Here is a 19,094-nt window from a genome sequence, read left to right as displayed (position 1 = left end):
CGCATTTATCAAGGGCCCTCTGGGTGTGCACAGCACTGAACTAGATGAAATCTGATCAACTGTGAAGAAGAAAGGATGGTGTTCTCAGTGTCCAAGTCTCATACATAAAACAACACTAACCTCCCACCCTACTGTCCCCTGTAGTGACCAGAAGGTGGGCCTGGTGGGGTCAAGGGAACCACAGAGAATGTGCTGATATTAACACACATGGGAACCAGCAGAATAGGGAGGCTCCAGGACATATTAATGACTCTCAGGTTCAACTGGAAAAGAAAATAGAGAGGCTTGGCACTGTGGCTCACGCCTGTAATCCCAGCACTTTGGGAGGCCGAGGCGGGTGGATCTCCTGAGGTCAGGAGTTCAAGACCAGCCTGGCCAACATGGTGGAACCCTGTCTCTACAAAAATTAGCTGGGCATGATGGCAGGTGCTTATAATCCCAGCTACTTGGGAGACTGAGGTAGGAAAATGGCTTGAACTTGGGAGACGGAGGTCTTGGGTGACAGAGCGAGACTCCGTATCAAAAAAAAAAAAAAAAAAAAGAATAAAAATAAAGAAAAGAAAAGAGAATAGAGAAATAATGGGGATGAGAAACTTTTCACTATGGATGTGGTAAAGTGTGGTTCTTCCATATGCAGATCTCCAATCGTAAGAAAAATAGCACAGAACATTCAGAAGTTGTCTAGCTTCATCCTTTCTCCAGTGCCCTGCATCTCTTGCAAGGGAGTAAATTAATAAGTCAGGAGTTAGGACCCAGCGATATGTTTTAGACTTACACGATCTGACAGCTGACTGCAAATCAATGAAGTGCACTTTGAGAAGCGACGCACTTGGCGAGAGGGGTTGAGGCTGTTTTATTCCACTCCAGGTGTTGCTGTCCTCTTGGGTTCCACTTCAGATTTTGAACCCCTGCATTTTCTTTTCAAAACCCCCTTTTCCAATGGAAACGCTCTGTTGTTAAAAAGGAAGAAATTGTCTTTCTGAAACTGACATCACGATGCTCCCAGATTTTATGCTGGTTCTCATAATCCTTGGCATCCCTTCCTCAGGTAAGCACAAGTCACACTAAATTAAAACTACAGTTGCAGACTTATTTAAGCAGAGGAGGCAAAACTATGGTGTTGATAATGTTAGAATTACAACATGTAATGCACAGGATACATTTAGCATAACCTTTAAAATGTGGCCCAAATGAGTAATTCTCTGAGATGTGGGGGTTTTTGCTGAAGAAATCATATCTATGAATTTCATAATGTTTATGTTTTTGTCATTTGCTGCATTTCTCCTTCTGAATCACTATGAGCTTGGTAAGAAAACACAAAAGCAGGAAAAACATTACTGAATGCACTGAGCATTACTCAGAGAATTGTTCAAATATTTGGCACAGAAATTTACTATATCAACATTTTTCTATCATATTTACTAATAATTTCTATATCTGCGTGTAGATATTTAGTTTTGTCCAATATGCCCTGTAGACCTATATAAATATTTTAATAAATTTGTGTATGTAGGTAGATTTAGTATGTTTATATATCACAATTAAACACAAATGTATCAACACTCTATGAATATGTGTTTTATGTGACTATTATCAACTGAAAATAGAGGAATTTTTGATAAGGATGAAGGACAAATAAAAGGAAAGAGTGAAAGATAGAGACAGACACACAGAGAAAGAGAACAAAAAGAAAAGGAAAGAGGAATAAAGTACTGAAAGGCTTTGGGGAGTGGTCATTTGCACCTGCCAACTTCCTGGGTTTGGGAATCATTTCACTTTTTGTGTAACTTGAGAACAGAAAGTTTTCCCCCATTGAATGAGAAGCCATCTGAAACCGCAGTCAGATGGTGAGAAAAGGGTCGGTCCACCAGCAATTTGTATTAATTTCTCAGTAGTATTTTTGCCACGTTTGATTATTGCAATTTTCAAATGGAAAACTGGAGACACTGAGGGAGATTTGCCCAAATCCAGAAATAAATTCTACATTTCAAGGTCCCAAGACTGTGAGGCACCTGAACATTATCCTATTGTCAAAAACAACCTTTTCTCAGACCAAGGACTCAAAGTCAAGCAGGAATTTCTAAATGCAGAAAGCCTCAAACTCACTTTCAGATATCATGAAATTTGGACTTTTCAAAGTCTTAAATGCAGTTTGCCAATCACAAAAATAATAAGAAACTTCTGTGTGTTTGAGTTTACCATTAATGTACGTGTGTCTGATGTTTTTCTGTCTTTATTATTCTATTTATTATAACATAATTCATTCTCATCACTCTTTTCCCAGGGAATGATTTCTCTCAATGGCTAGTGAGGGTGTTTAGCATAAACTCTCTTGGTTCAGCTAAGCCTCGTCCTCTGTGCATAATCAGGATTATATAAGAAAACTGGAATTGCTTGGCACCTGGCACTGGTCTCCATTGTGTGGGCTGGAAGAGTTTGGGAAGATTATGTGATCTTTCACAAATCTATAATAAATCTAATAACCTGTGATAAATCTTACATCTGTATTTCTAGATCCATCAGCATCTGCTCATATTTTTAAATCTGTTCCATATTTCCTTACGTTTTTTAACTTTACTACTCATTGTAAAAAAAAAAAAAAAGTTTCTTTTTGTTATGCAAAACTACATTTTTCAAATTACAAGAGGCAACCCCTTCATTTTTATATTTCTGGCTTTGGTAAAGAGGATCCTCTGGTGTAGCCATGGGAGGTCTCTCATATTGCTATTTCATATTTTATGTGTGGTGTCTGCTCTCAAAAAGCAGGAGGTGTATCTTATTCATCTTCCCATCTCTCTTACAACATGATGATATGATAAGACATCATGTGTTTATTCATTCAATAAATACTTATTGAGCATCTACTGTATCCCAAGAATGGTTCCAGTCTCTAGGAATGCAAGAGGAAATGAAAACAAAGCCATTCTAATAAGTTCTCGGCTGGGCATCGTGGCTCACACCTGTAATCCCAGCACTTTGGGAGGCCGAGACGGGTGGATCACGAGGTCAGGAGATTGAGACCATCCTGGCTAACACAGTGAAACCCCATCTCTACTAAAAAAAAAATACAAAAAACTAGCCGGGCGAGGTGGCGAGCGCCTGTAGTCCCAGCTATTCAGGAGGCTGAGGCAGGAGAATGGTGTGAACCTGGGAGGCGGAGCTTGCAGTGAGCTGAGATCTGGCCACTGCACTCCAGCCTGGGCGACAGAGCGAGACTCCGTCTCAAAAAAAAAAAAAAAAAAATTAGCCAGGTGTGGCGGCACACGCCTGTAATCCCAGCTACTCGGTAGGCTGAGGCAGGAGACTTGCTTGTACCTGGGAGGCAGAGGTTGCAGTGAGCTGAGATCACACCATTGCACTCCAGTTTGGGCAACAAGAGTGAAACTCGGTCCCACAAAAAAAAAAAAAAAAAAGAGTTCTCATGCTATCAAGAATCCATTAAATATGCATTCTTTGATTTCACCATGAGGGCTAGCTCCATGGGTGTGGTATGCTTTTTTTTTTTTTGGACAACATGGCAATAGTGGAAGGAAAAACCAAAACATACCAAAAGGTGTCAAAGCAAAAAAGTCCACATTTCCCAATCGTCTTTGCTGAGATTTGAAATTCTTCAGTAATTTCTTTTTTTTTTTTTTGAGACAGAGTCTTGCTCTGTCACCCAGGCTGGAGTGCAGTGGTGCCATCTCGGCTCACTGCAAGCTCTGCCTCCCAGGTTCACACCATTCTCCTGCCTCAGCCTCCTGGGTAGCTGGGACTATAGGCTCCCGCCACCACACCAGGCTAATTTTTTTGTATTTTTAGTAGAGACGGGGTTTCACCGTGTTAGTCGGGATGGTCTCAATCTCCTGACCTCGTGATCCGCCCGCCTCGGTCTCCTAAAGTGCTGGAATTACAGGCATGAGCCACTGCGACCAGCCTTGTTTTTGTTTTGTTTTGTTTTGTTTTGTTTTGTTTTGTTTTGTTTTGTTTTGTTTTGTTTTTTGAGATGGAATCTTGCTCTGTCATCCAGGCTGGAGTGTGGTGGCGATCTCGGCTCACTGCAACTTTTGCCTCCTGGATTGAAGGGATTCTCCTGCCTCAGCCTCCTGAGTAGCTGAGATTACAGGTGCCCACCACCACACTCAGCTAATTTTTTTTTATTTTTAGTAGAGAAGGGGTTTCACCATGTTGGCCAGGCTGGTCTCAAACTCCTGACCTTAGCTGATCCACCCGCCTCGGACTCCCAAAGTGCTGGGATTACAGGCGTGAGCCACCGCGCCCAGCCCAATTATTTCTTTTCTGTCCTGGCTGAGGATAAAACAAATGGCATTATCAGTAAAACCATAAATAATCCTGAAGATTTTTATGAAATCCTGTTCGTAAAATTATGAACAGGTGCTGATGGATCTAGAAATACTCACAGATCTGAGATTTATAAGAGGTTATTGGATTTAGTATAGATCTGTGAGAGAGAAAAGTTTTATCTATTAAGTCTTATCAGTTGTTTGTACCTCAGTGTGTGTTTGTCAAATTTTGTTAAAAGTGGATGTTGATATGGTGGAGGGAAGAGAGCAGGGGCATCTGAGAGACTGAGGAAAGGAAATAGAATCAAGAATAAAGACACTGGTCGGGTGTGACGAGGCCAAGGCGTGCAGAATGTGAAGTCAGGAGATCGAGACCATCCTGGCCAACGTGGTGAAACCCCGTCTCTACCAAAAACACAAAAATCAGCTGGGTGTGGTGGCACATGCCTGTAATCCCAGCTACTTGGGAGGCTGAGGCAGGAGAATTGTTTGAATCAGGGAGTCGGAGGTTGCAGTGAGCCGAGATCACACCACTGCACTCCAGCCTGGCAACAGAGCAAGATTCTGTCTAAAACAAACAAACAAAAAGAGGCCAAGGGTGCTGCAACGGTTCACGTCTGTAATCCAACATTTTGCGAGGCCAAAGCAGGAGGATTACTTGAGCCCAGGAGCTCAAGACCAGTCTGGACAACATAGTGAGAGACATCCGTCTCTACAAAAAATTTAAAAATTAGCCAGGCATGGTGGTGTGTTCCTGTAGTCCCAGCTACTAGGGAGGCTAAGGCAGGAGGGTCACATGAGCCCAGGAGGTTGAGGCTGCAGTGAGCCATGATCATGCCACTGCACTCCAGCTTGGGCAACAGAGCAAGGCCTTGTCTCTATTAAAAAATAAAAAGAATAAAGAGACTAGGTCAGGTCTTCAATTCCAAAGGAAAATTTCTTTGTCTTAAGGTATTACTAGGCACCTCATCAATACCTTTCATGATTTCATTCAGTGGGGCTGAGAGAGCCCCAGCCCCCTCATAGAAGTGTCTCTCCAGTCCCCTGGTAGCTGTGTTACTTTTACCTGATTGCTCTGTCTATTGAGATAAACAGCAGCTGTGAGTGAAGGGCTGCTCCCCAGTCATGGGCACATCTTAAACTCTGGCTGTCTTTTGTATCTTGAAAACAGCAAATATCTGGGGTTAATAGGCCACATTTTGTCGATGTTTCTTAGACACAAAGACTCTAAAAGCCCAGAAGGTGTGAGCTGTTGGAGGCCTCAGCCATCACCCATTCCCTTTTCTTATTGGGAGATGTTAAATGCTTGGAATCAGCACCAGAACCCATGGTCTCTAAATCTGAGTCCAGTGCTTCTCAATGTTAAATAAATATTTGTTGGATTCTCATCCTAATGAGTCATGACTTAGGCAAGGGAATCAGCCTTCTCAGCCAACAGCAGCATACTCTCCCAGTGTCTGTCCCAGCCTGAGCTTGGTGCACAGGAGATGACCAGCATCAGGCCAAGTGCGCTCCATCCCTGTCTCTGCCTCCGAACTGAAGCCTTCACACTCGCTCTCTGGCTCTCCATCTTCCTTCTTCTGCCCATGGAGTTGTCTGTCTGGCCCCAAAGGAAATATACACATTTATTTAAAATAGAAGTAAACATTTATTTATTTATTTATTTATTTATTTATCAGAGCCTCACTGCACCACTCAGGCTGGTCTCAAACTCCTGGCCTCAAGCAATCCTCCTGCCTCAGACTCCCAAGTAACTGGGATTTACAGGTGTGAACCACCACACCCAGCCCCCCAGGAAATACTTTGACGAAGAAAAATGAGACAAAGATTAAGGAAGCCAGGCGCCATGGCTCATGCCTGTAATCCCAGCACTTTCGGAGGCCAAGGTGGGCAGATAACCTTTGGTCAGGAGTTTGCAACTAGCCTGGCCAACATGGGGAAACCCTGTCTCTACTAAAAATACAAAAATTAGCCAGGTGTGGTGGCAGGCACCTGTAATCTCAGCTACTTGGGAGGCTGAGGCAGGACAATCGCTTGAGCCCAGGAGGCGGAGTTTGCAGTGAACCGACGTCACGCCACTGCACTCCAGCCTGGGCGAAAGGAGCAAGACTCCGTTAAAATAAATAAATAAATAAAATAAGCAAGGAAAAGCAGGAGAGGAGAGAAAAAGGAAGAATAGGGGCTTAGAGAAGTAGCAAAATTCCTTTTTTACCAAGAGAGGTGGTGTAAAGTTTAACAGGCAGCGAATACTCTCTGAAGCCGTGTTGTTGGACTAAGTGTGTGTGTTTGGGGCTGGGGGGAGACAGACTCAAAGCAAGAAAATGTTGGGTGCACACGGCCATATGTGAGGCAGGAATGTGCCCTCGCGGAAGAGCATGGGACATCCTCCACCAAGGGGCACAACCAGAGTAGTGCCCACTGGGGAGGCCCTGGGTGAAGGCCTCTGTGCCTGGCACCGACTACAGCAGAGGGAGTCTCAAGTGTGTGACATAACCTGTCACCAAGGCTTAGAGTCTCCCTACAGCCAAACAAATACTGTTTGTGATGTGATTTTAGAATATACACCACGGAATACTATGCAGCCATAAAAAAGGATGAGTTCATGTCCTTTGCAGGGACATGGATGCAGCTGGAAACCATCATTCTGAGCAAACTATCACAAGGACAGAAAATCAAACACCGCATGTCCTCACTCATAGGTGGGAATTGAACAATGAGAACACTTGGACACAGGGCAGAGAACATCACACACAGGGGCCTGTCATGGCCAGGGGTGGGGTAGGGGGAGGACAGCATTAGGAGACATACCTAATGTAAAGGACAAGTTAATGGGTGCAGCAAACCAACATGGTACATGTATACCTATGTAACAAACCTGCATGTTGTGCACATGTACCCTAGAACTTAAAGTATAAAATAAAATAAAATAAAAATATCATTCAGCCGGGCATGATAGCTCACGCACGTAATCCCAGCACTTTGAGAGGCCGAGGCGGGCAGATCACGAGGTCAGGAGATCGAGACCATCCTGGCCAACATGTTGAAACCCTGTCTCTACTAAAAATACAAAAATTAGCTGGGCATGGTGGCATGTGCCTGTAATCCCAGCTACTTGAGAGGCTGGGGAAGGAGAATCACTTGAACCTGGGAAGCAGAGGTTGCAGTGAGCCAAGATTGCGCCACTGCACTCTAGCCTGGCAAGAGTGAGACTCCGTCTCAAAAAAATAAAAATAATATAATTCTTCCAGGTAGTAGGTTGCTCTAAATAACAGTAAAGGATTCTGAAAAATACAATGCTAACAGCAAAACATCAAAAATAGCAATAACAGCAAATACACATTTATCGAATTGAATTTTTGGAATAAGAGAAGATGGCTGGCCTGGCCACCAGAAGACCACGCAGGCCACCATCAGCTGGATGACCCTGGGCAAGGCTCCTCTCAATGCCCCAGTATCTTCACCTGTAAAACGAGGGGCTAGAGTGATCCTGGAGGTCCTTCTTTGCTTTATTGTCTTAACTTCATTATCAGTTCACTTTTCCTTCCTCTTTCATTGTGGCTGAAATTGGGTCCAAGCTTCTCTAAGAAATGCATCCATGTCCAAGAGTGGTGGCTCATGCCTGTAATCCCAGCACTTTGGGAGGCTGAGGCGGGCAGATCACTTGAGGTCAGGAGTTCGAGACCAGCCTGACCAATGTAGCGAAACCCTGTCTCTACTAAAGATACAAAAATTAGCCGGACATGTTGGTGCAATCCCAGCTACTCAGGAGGCTGAGGCACGAGAATCGCTTGAACCCAGGGTGAGCCAAGATCATGCCACTGCCCTTCAGCCAGGGTGATAGAGCAAGACTTCACCTAAAAATATATATATATATATGTGCATCCACAATGGAGGACACTCATCTTCTGAGAAAAAATTCTTGGTTTCTCAATGGATTACTGAAATGAATCTTAGAATATTGTGATTAATCTTAAATATAAGTTATTTTGCAAAAATTTGGTCTATGCACAACTTTCCAGGAATCCTTTTATTTCATAATACAAAGACCACTTGTCCTGGAAACCTTGAGCGTATCTGTGATTTTACATCTTCAGGAGCAGTGAGCCAGGCTGGCTCTGCCTCATTCCCCTGGGTCACAGAAAGCACCATTATGGCCTTTTGTTCATGTGTTCATTTGTTCATTCAAACATCATCAAATATTTATGGAGGCCCTGGTCTCAAAGGATCAACTGTGAGAAGCACTTGGTATTTCTTATAATGTTCTATTTCACAAGAAGGACAAACCAGAAACATTTCCAGGCTTGTCCTCTAAGTCTGCTTCAATAATGCCAATGACTTCAGCTTCTATTTTGGAAAGATTCAGAAATTTCAGGATATTAGGCAGAGATCATTTAATCTTTGAGTTTTTTTGTTAGGGGGATAAAGTCTGTTTTGGTCAGAACAGATTTGCATTAGTCAGGCTGCCATTACAAAATACCATAGACTGATTAAAAACGGACATTTATTTTCTCATAATTCTGGAGGCTGGAAGTCTATGATCATGCACTAAAAAGTCAGTTTCTGGTGAGGGCTCTCTTCCTGGCTTGCAGAAGGCTGCCTTCTTGCTGTGTCCTCACATGGTTTGTCCTCTGGGCCTCCTTATGGGCTCTGTCTTTAAATACAGTCACATTGGGGGTTAGGGCTTTAACATTTGATTTTTGAGGGATGTAAACATTCAGTCCCTAACAGCCAGTATGATTCATGCTTTTTATTAATTCAGACAGAAAGTGTGCCTTCTGACAGTGGTAACACAGGTGGAGATGCATGCTGTGCCTGAAAGAGCAGAGCTGCTCGCTGCCCCTGGATCTTGATGAAGAGCAGGATTCCTATATCTTCACAGAGGGCACAGCTGCCTAAGTGCAAATGCTAAGCATTTCAGGTGGGAATTCTAGATTTCCCCTCCCAACGTGCAACTCCATCTCCTTTCAGAATGACTGGACAATTTTCCTTTTGGGAAAGGAAGTTCACGGTTACAGTCCCTGCTCATCTTCTGGAACCCTCTCTCTTATGTGTCTGAAATTATCCCAGCTCACGGTTGTCTGAGCTAATGGGGTGTGTGTGTGTGTGTGTGTGTGTGTGCGCGTGCATGTGTTGGTTCAGGCATCATTTGGTTGTTCTCAGCCTCCCTGGAGTGCCTCCACCCATTGTCTTCAGTAATTTGTGCTAATTTGGCTGATCTGGGACTCAGGGACTCTGCAGGAATTTCAGCACTCCAGCGCCTCAGCAGCTAGTCACATGGTGCAAGCAGCCATCAGGGCTGTGTTCAGATGCCTGTCAGTGGCTACAGTGGTTTAACCAAATAGGAGATTGCTTTTCTCGCATACCAAGAAATTTGGAGGCCAATAGTACAGGGCTATCAGAAACCCAGGTTCTGTGTATCACTCTGCCCTCCTATGTGTGTAGCTTTCGTCAGGTTTGCAAGACAGCTGAGTGGCCAAATCTCCAGTTCCAGATAAAAAGAAGGAAGCAGACATGTCAGATCAAGTCCATCCTTTTTAACAACCTTTCCTATAACCACCCCAATCCCAACAGCTTCTGTTTGTATCTAGTTGGCTACATGTGCCGTAGGTCATTCCCAGATGCAAGGAAGCCTGGAGCTGAGCTTTTTAAGCTGGCACCATGCAACCCTGAATAAATTTAGCATCTGTTGCCAAGGAAAAGGGGGGAATGGCTGTTGGGCAGGGAACTGGCAGTGTCTGCCACAGTGCTGCTGTGGTTTGAATGTGTTCCCCAAAGTTCATGTGCTGGAAATTTGACCCCCAACACAGTAGTGTTGGGAGGTGGGGCCTAATGGCAGGTATTTGGGTCATGGGGGCACCACCCTCATGAGTGGATTTATGCCATTATCATGGGAGGGGTTGGCCCCCTCTTGTCTTTCTAACTCCCTCTTTGCCTTTCCATCATGTTTGATGCAGCAAGAAGGCCCTCACCAGAGGCTGGTCACATGATCTTGAACTTCCCAGTCTCTAGAACCATAAGCCAGTAAATTTCTGTTCATTATAAATTCCTCAGGTTGTGGTATTCTGTTGTAGCCGCACAAAACAGGTGAAGACAAGTGCCTTTCAAACAATATTCTCTGCCTTAGAGGATGGGGCTGCCTGACCTGGGAATAGATGGAGGAGGACAGCTGTGTCCTCACTGCTTCCGTCTTCTCTTGAGCAATTCACCTCTGGTCCCAACTCTCCAGATGCCCCTCAGTAAAACAAAGGCCACAAAGCTGACTGCATCATTGCTCAAGTGTTTGTCCACTCAGCAGTCATTAGCTCAGCAGCTGCTGGGTGATAGTCACTATTCTAGGAGCTGGGAATATAGGACTGAGGAAGACAATCCCCAACTTCCTGGAGCTGGCATCATCTAGGGAGGGGAGACAACAATAAACAGATAAATGTGATATGATTAGGTTCTCTACTGGAAGATAAAGTACCCTAAAAGGATAGAGAGGAGAGGGATTTTTAAATAGTGTAACCTGAAATGACTTACTCAAGGAAATGACATTTGAGCAAAGACTGGACAAGTGAAGGAATGGCTGTGGACTCTCCGGATAAGGGTAAGAACTTTCCCCATGCAGATGCATTCTAGCTTGTTCTGGGAATCGCAGATTGCCCCGAGGACTGGGGAGGAGGATGCGGGCAGTGTGGTTGAGGGGTGCACAGTCAGGGCCACATGGGGTCAGGGAGACTGTGGTGGAACTTAGGATGTTTCTTTCTGAGTGTGATGGGAAACCATCTGGAGCGCTTAGCAGGAACTGACATAATCCTCTCTAGGTGCTGTGTGGCGAATGGACTGTAGAAAGGTCAGGAGTAGAAACAATTAGGAAGCAGTGCAGGAGCCCGAGAGAGAGAGCATCTGTGCTCTCAGCGTGGCTCTGGTGGAGATGGTGGGGAACAATCAGGGCTGGGATGTATTCTGAAGACCATTAAGACCCGATGTGGGGTGGGAGAAAAAGAGAGGAGTCAAAGATGACTTCAAGAATGTCTCCCTGAGCAAATACACAACTTGCCCCCTAGAGGCTGTGGGGAATTCCCTCTGTTCTCTCCCTGTACATTTCCAGGAAGGTTTCCTGGCTCTTTACAGATTGACACCCTGGTGGCTGCCCAGCTGGCTGCTCCCAGTGCTGCTCTTGGTACTAATAGTAATCAACAGATCAGTTTTTGTTCATTAAAAAAATTTTTCTTGAGACAGTGTCTTGCTGTGTCACCCAGGCTAGAGTGCAGTGGTGCAACCACCACTCACTGCAGCCTTGACTTCCAGGACTCAAGCCATCCTCACGCTCCAGCCTCCCAAGTAGCTGGGACTATAGGGGTGCACCACCATGCCCAGCTAATTTTTTCATTTTTGTAAGACAGGGTCTTCCTATGTTGCCTAGGCTGTTCTCCAACTCCTGGGCTCAAATGATCCTCCCACCTCAGCCTCCCAAAGTGCTAGGATTACAGGTATGAGCCACCGTGCCTGGCCCACAGTTTTTAAATAAATAAGCATAAATGTAAGGTTGCATCTCTATCACTCATTTGCATTTATGTGGAGGAAAACAGGGCTGGGTACCCTCGGAGCACACAGCCCACCTCACCCACACCTCTGAGGTGCTGGGACAGAGGCACCTTGAATTGCTCCTCTCTTAGGAAAGTGCCTACAGAAGCCTCCTGCAAACAGGGGGTAGGTACACTTTTACTTTTCTTCCTAAAAGAATCCCTGGACTTTGATTGGGCAAACCTGGAGGGTAAGTCTCTCATGAGATCATTACCCAGCATATGGGTGTCTCAGTGGGAAAGAAAAAGGTTTTCTATGGTCAGGACATGGTGCAGAATGAGTTGTTGTAGCATATTAATTGGGTGCTGAACAGGCAAGGAGGGGCAATTTAAAACTCCCATGCTGATCAGTAATGGGATTGCACCTGTGAATGGCCACTGCACTCTAGCCTGGGCAACATAGTGAGACCCCATCTTTTTTTAAAAAAAGTAGGGGGCTTGCTTGTTTTAAATGTGACAGCACTGCACTGTAAGGAAATAAAACTTTATTTTGGGACTGCATTCCTAAGCCATTTCCCCAACTGGAGGGTTACAGTTTAACACTGGGTGTTTCTGAGATTCTCACACAGTGAGGCAGAGTGTGACATCCTGGCTGCTGACCAAGGAAGGACTTTGTAAGGAAAGACTTCCTTGGGAAAAAGACAAGAGGACCGTGAGGGGCACACGGCTGGTGTTCAGTGACCCCATGCCGACTCTGACACCTACCAACAGACATAAAATGAACACCCACTATGGGCCAGGCACTGTTCTAGGTGCTGGGTAAACACGATCAAATACAATGCCCACTGCGCCCATCGTCAGGGCTCCAGAGGAAGACAGGTGTGACAAATAAGAGACTTCCAAAGGGAGATGCTGGAGGCTCAGGGACGGAGAACAGCTCATGGGCAGGGCCCATGTCTGTGAAGGGGGACCATTGCAGATGGGACCAGAGGTGGGGGTCGGGGTGGCTGCAGATGGAGCTTCTGGGACCCGGGTGTTGACCCCATGATGGGAAAATCTCATGAGAGCGGAACTCTGGGTAAAATGTGGATTCTGGGCCGGGTGCGGTGGCTCATGCCTATAATCTCAGCACTTTGGGAGGCTAAGGCGGGCGGATCACGAGGTCAGGCGATCCAGACCATCCTGGCTAACACGATGAAACCCCGTCTCTACTAAAAATACAAAACATTAGCTGGGCATGGTGGTGGGCGCCTGTAGTCCCAGCTACTCGGGAGGTTGAGGCAAGAGAATGGCGTGAACCCTGGAGGTGGAGCTTGCAGTGAGCAGAGATCGCACCACTGCACTCCAGCCTGGGCGACAGAGCGAGACTCCATCTCAAAAAAAATTTCACCGAAAAAAAAAAATGTGGATTCTGTTTTCAGCTGTGTGTGTTTGCAGGGAGGTGGGAGTGGGCGTGGAGACTCTTGCATGCTCCAAGTTGCCTTTCAGGAACTGGGCTGTTTAGAAACAGACACAGCCTATGGTGCAGGAGGCCAGGGCCACAGGATGCCACGGGACACTCATCCAGGCATCGTGCCCCTCCCATTTACCCATGTCTCCCCATGATTCTTTTACAGCCACTGCAGGGTTCAGTTCAATCGCCGAAAATGAAGATGCCCTCCTCAGACATTTGTTCCAAGGTTATCAGAAATGGGTCCGCCCTGTATTACATTCTAATGACACCATAAAAGTATATTTTGGATTGAAAATATCCCAGCTCGTAGATGTGGTGAGTAATCCTTGGCACTTGGCTAAAAAGAACATGCATTCTTTAACCTGTTTATGAGTCTAAAATATATTTTTTCCCTATGTTTGACATTTTGATTTAAAAAATAATTTACTGTGAGAGAAAGTCTGCCCCCAAGAAGACACTGAAATGACTTGAGGAAAGAACAAGAAGTTATCACGGGGTAAATTGCAGCACTGTTAGTGTGGGACCTTTTTGCTGGGGGGAGGATGTGGTTGCTAAGATAGTCATTGCCCCTGGCCTGGTTTGCTGAACACTCAGGAAGGAGGGCTGAGAACTGCAGAGAAGAGGGGCTGAGCCTGGGGCTGACGCGCTGTGATCTTGGATCCTCCGTGGCTGGGCCCTGGGCTGGTAGGGGGTCTGCAGGGAGATGGGGTGGTAACAACAGTGCCCACAGCCAGGCCCATTCTTGCTCTCCCTAGGCGGCCCCGTCACCTCTCCTGAACTCACCTATGCCTTCACATTCTAATTTTCCTTTTGAGCTTGCATTTCTGCCATGATTGTGTTCTTAGAAGAAACCAGTGAACTTTAACTACCCAAATGCAACAAAATTGTCCTGCTATGGTCCCCAAAGCTCCAGAAGAATCCTCCTATGTTGTCCATTTTCTCCACCCAACTACACACATGTGTGCATGCTCACGTGCCCTGGCTGGCTCAATACCCCAGGATTCCTTCTAGGAAGTCATGCAAAGCCCATCTCCAATTTAGCTATTATTTCCCTCTACTTTGCCCCTTCATTATTATTATTATTACTATTATTACTGAGACAGAGACTCTGTCTTTTACCCAGGCTGGAGTGCAGTGATGTGATCTCGGCTCACTGCAACCTCCGTTTCCCGGGTTCGAGTGATTCTCCTGCCTCAGCTTCCCGAGTAGCTGGGATTACAGGCATGTGCCACCATGCTCAGCTAATTTTTGTATTTTTTGTAGAGACGGGATTTTGCCATGTTGGATAGGCTGGTCTCGATCTCCTAACCTCAGGCGATCCACCCACCTTGGCCTCCCAAAGTACTGGAATTACAGGAGTGAGCCACTGTGCCCAGCCTACTTTGTACCTTTAAAGTGCCTTCTGGGTTATGCAATTTTATATAAATATAGCCACAATGAACTGCTACTTGTTTTAGTTATTTTTCGTTTTAGGCAAAATCTGCATACCGTTTGACTATTTATATGCCATTTGACTGTTTGCATGCCATTTGACTGTTTTAAATTGAGAATCTTTTGCACTTTTAACACCTCAAAGGTAAGATTCAGATAGATTTTTCTGATCAAAACCAAACAAAAAACAGCTGGGTGTGGTGGCATGCACCTATAGCCAGCTCCTTGGGGGCTGGGGCAGGAGGATGGCTTGAGCCCCGGAGGTCGAGGGTGCAGTGAGCTATGGTGGCACTACTGCACTACAGCCTGGGCAACATCTTGAGACCCCATTTCTAAAACAACAGCAAAAATCACAACTTACTTTCACTTCAACTTACAGTATTTTTTTAATTGTCATTTTCTTAGGATGAAAAGAATCAGCTGATGACAACCAATGTGTGGCTCAAACAGGTAAATTTCGATTCAAGGATTGTGTCTGCTAACCCAGTCACTTATTTTCTATTTAGAAAGCCTCCCATCTGAAAAACATTTATTTAAGAGGGCATATCGTGTTCCTCAGGGAGATTTGTGGGAAGGGTCTATGGCTTTTATCTTCCATTATGAGTGTTGGGGAACTGATCCTGGCAAGCCCCTGGGTGCACACTGCTGTGCGTGGTTGCTCCCAGCAGTAGAGCTGCTCGTGTGGTGGGCGGAGGTGACTCTCCCGCCATAAGGCCTGGGGATGGGCCCTGGGACCACTTAGAGAAAAGAACAAAGAGCCTCCAAGATGCACCACTTTCCCCCAGGTAGGGAACTGCAGCTAGGTAGGAAAATCAGGGCTACATCCTCCCAAGCCTCCTCTGGTCCTCTGTGGGTAGAATCTAATACCTCTTGTTGCTTCCAAGGAAGAACTGAGCCCTGAATGAGGGAATAATGGGGCTGCCCATTGTTAATTTCAAAACAGAGTGAAGCCCAAAACAAAATGATGAATACGTGTTTTCCTGACATCACTGAAAATGCATTTTGAATCGTTTTCAGCTTTCTTTTTAGATAATTGTTTTTAGCTTGGCTAGAGTTTATTTCCTAAACTCAGGGGAGTGTGTCCAGAGGAGTTTGTTTTAGGATTGTCAGTAAATAATTACTGTTCAAATCCCAATTTCACATATGTTATCTACAAAGATAAAATATTGACACTTGATAGCGGGTAAGAAGTTTGGTTTATCCCAGCTACTCGGGAGGCTGAGGCAGGAGAACTGCTTGAACCCAGGGGGCAGAGGCTGCAGTGAGCCGAGATTGTGCCACTGCATTCCAGCCTGGGTGACAGAGCGAGAGCCTGTATCAAAAAAATAAATAAATAAACTTGGTTTAATTGTGTATTTTGTGTTTTTGTTTTGTTAGCTTTTTTAAAAAATTTAGTTTTGTCTTATATTTATTTACAAATTTATCTGAGACACAGTCTCATTCTGCCACCCAGGCTGTAGTGCAGTGACATGATCTCGGCTCACTGAAACCTCTGCCTCCGAGGTTCAAGTGATTCTTGTGCCTCAGCCTCCTGAGTAGCTGGGATTACAGGCGCCCAGCTAATTTTTGTATTTTTACTAGAGACAGGGTTTCAACATGTTGGCCAGTCTGGTCTCAAACTCCTGGCCTCAAGTGATCCGCCCACCCCAGCCTCCCAAAGTGCTAGGATTACAGACTTGAGTCTCTGTATGTATTTATTTATTTTTCGATTCAGGAGTTACATGTGCAGGTTTGCTACATGGATCTCTTGTGTGATGCTGGAGTTTGGGCTTCTAGTGAACCCATCACCCAAATAGTGAACATCATACCCAACAGGCAGTTTTTCAGCTTATTCCCCTCCCTCCCTCCATCCTTCCCTCCCTCCCACGTCATCACTTTTGGAGTCCCCAGTGTGTTTTGTTCTCATCTTTGTGTCCATGCGTACCAGTTGTTTAGCTCCCACTTCCAAGCAAGAACAAGCAATATTTGATTTTCCAAAGTTTTTTGTTTGTTTGTTGTTTTTGTTTGTTTGTTTGTTTTTTGAGACAGAATCTCACTCTGTCACCCAGGCTGGAGTGCAATGGCACAATCTCGGTTCACTGCAACCTCCGCCTCCCGGGTTCAAGTGATCTTCTTGCCTCAGCGTCTCAAGTAGCTGGGACTACAGGCACATGCCACCACACCAGGCTAATTTTTGTATTTTTAGTAGAGATGAGGTTTCACCATGTTGGCCAAACTGGTCTTGAATTCCTGGCCTCAGGGGATCTGCCCACTTCGGCCTCCCAAAGTGCTGGGATTACAGGCGTGAGCCACCTCGCCAGGCCTAAATATTTAAATGAATGTCCAGATATTGCCTAATTTGCCCCATAGTTTTAAAATATTCCTGGTGGGATATCTTTCTGCTAATGCTTTATAAGGAACAATGGATACAAGAAACAGCAAGGAGCTTCCCTCAGCTTCGTTTCATGTCATCAAATTTCTCCCACCCAACAACTTTAGTGAGAATTAGAGAACTATGATGATTTTCAGTGCTTTCTACTCATCTGATTCTCTAATCAGTAGATATGTGAACAAGTTGTGAAATGGATCTGCATATTGTTTTACTTGCAAATAAAAATATCCAGAAGAAAATAATAAGCTTGGAATGTATATATAAAAATACCACTTAAACATATCTTGCTATACAACAATCTCATTCCTTGGTGACTTACCCATTTTTGCAATTCAGAGGCCGTAGACTTGGGAAGTATTTTGAGTTAATAAAGGACAAGAAGAAATCCTATATTCAAGCTTGCAGGGCAGAAAAGAACCCACACTTTCCTCTTCAGGGGAAAATAGGCTTAGAAGTTAACAAAAATCAAACAAACACGCAAACCTTTACTTCCCGCATGCCTCCTACTCCACTGCTTTTTTTTTTTTTTTTTTTTTTTTTTTTGAGTCAGTCTCACTCTGTCGCCCAGGCTGGAGTGCAGTGGCTCGATCTCGGCTCACTGCAGCCTCTGCCTCCTGGGTTCAAGAGATTCTTCTGCCTCAGCCTCCCGAGTAGCTGGGACTACAGGCACATGCCACCACACCTGGCTAATTTTTGTATTTTTAGTAGAGACGGGATTTCAGCATGTTGGCCAGGCTGGTCTCGAACCCCTGATGTCAGCCCAAAGTGCTGGGATTACAGGCATGAGCCACTTTGCCTGGCCGAGATTAAGCTCTAATCTCTCACATAAAGCAGGGGTCCAGAGACTCTGGGCCTTCACATGGGGATAGTAGGTCTTTTCACTTTTCTTGTGCTTTTGAAAATAAGGAGTCATTTCAGCCAAAGAGAACAGCACTAGACACAAAAAAGTAGGTGCCAAGGGTCCCTCAGGCCTCAGCTACAGCTTTGGAAAGGACTTTCCACAAAGTTTGCCACCAGAATCCCAGAAACCTGATGGGTGTCTTCAAACCAAGGCAGAATTAAGTCCTAAAAGTCAATTCAATACCCAAAACCAAGCAGGAGAAATCCACAGGCAAGGAGCACACTGACACTTGGAAAAGTCAGCCCACTGACTGAAGTTCCCATTTGACAGAAGCAATGAGAATAATCGACTTTTTTGGGTATAAATGTGTAAGGTACAAGTGTGGTTTTATTTACGCAGATATATTGTGTAGTGGTGAAATCTAGTGTATCTGAATACTAATGTACATTGTAACCATTAGGTAATTTCTCATCCCTCACCCACCTCCCACCCTCCCATTCTTCCGAGTCTCCAATATCTATTGAGATTAATATACTTTGTGTTTAATTCACAAATGCATAAACGAGGTTTATCTCATTTAAACCTCTCTACCACCTGACTTAGGAAAAGAGACATCATTACCCCTGTTTTATAGAGATAGAAGAGTCTAGTCCTCATTCGGCAGGAATCTGGGTTTCCTAAGCCCTGGCCAGGATCTTTCTGGCCTTATGCAGCCTCCTCCCTGAACACTAAGCCCTGCTTCTAGACCACAGGAAAAGCCGAAGCAGGAGAAACGAAGCTTCACATTCCAGAAAACTACAGTGGATATAGTCAATGCGACGTCCATTCGCACAGATTGAGTTTGGAGTGGGAAATTTTACAGTGGATATTAGTTAATATGTGTTGTTATGGCACAGACAATGTTGGGGCAGAAAAGAAAGGTCATTTTTACAACACTGGGTGGCAAGAAGGGAAGGCTGCCTGGAACAGGAGGCATTGAGCTTCGCCATGATGTTATGTTTATGCTTTTTTAAAAAAAGCCTTTTGGCCAGGCGCGTGGGTCACACCTGTAATCCCAGCACTTTGGGAGGCCAAGGCAGGTGGATCACAAGGTCAGGAGATAGAGACCATCCTGGCTAACCCGGTGAAATCCCATCTCTACTAAAAATACAAAAAAATTAGCAGGGCATGGTGGTGGGTGCCTATAGTCCCAGCTACTTGGGAGGCTGAG

The 19,094-nt window shown here is 45.0% G+C and overlaps 1 protein-coding gene across 1 annotated transcript in view; it reads left to right on the top strand.

Moving 5' to 3' along the window:
• Positions 1-815: 815 nt before the first annotated feature.
• The window catches only part of CHRNB3 (cholinergic receptor nicotinic beta 3 subunit), a 34,730-nt gene continuing 16,451 nt past the window's right edge, over positions 816-19,094 (top strand). Inside the window, exons 1-3 of the mRNA XM_010356325.2 lie at positions 816-1,048; positions 13,405-13,556; positions 15,078-15,122. Of these exons, the coding sequence (XP_010354627.2) occupies positions 997-1,048; positions 13,405-13,556; positions 15,078-15,122 (249 nt within the window). The 5' untranslated portion in view covers positions 816-996. The remainder of the gene's footprint in view (positions 1,049-13,404; positions 13,557-15,077; positions 15,123-19,094) is intronic.

This window comes from Rhinopithecus roxellana, chromosome 9 (genome assembly GCF_007565055.1).
Source record: "Rhinopithecus roxellana isolate Shanxi Qingling chromosome 9, ASM756505v1, whole genome shotgun sequence".
Classification (NCBI taxonomy): Eukaryota; Metazoa; Chordata; class Mammalia; order Primates; family Cercopithecidae; genus Rhinopithecus; species Rhinopithecus roxellana.
The sequence above is the reverse complement of the archived record's forward strand: the minus strand, read 5'-3'. Positions and strand labels throughout refer to the sequence as shown.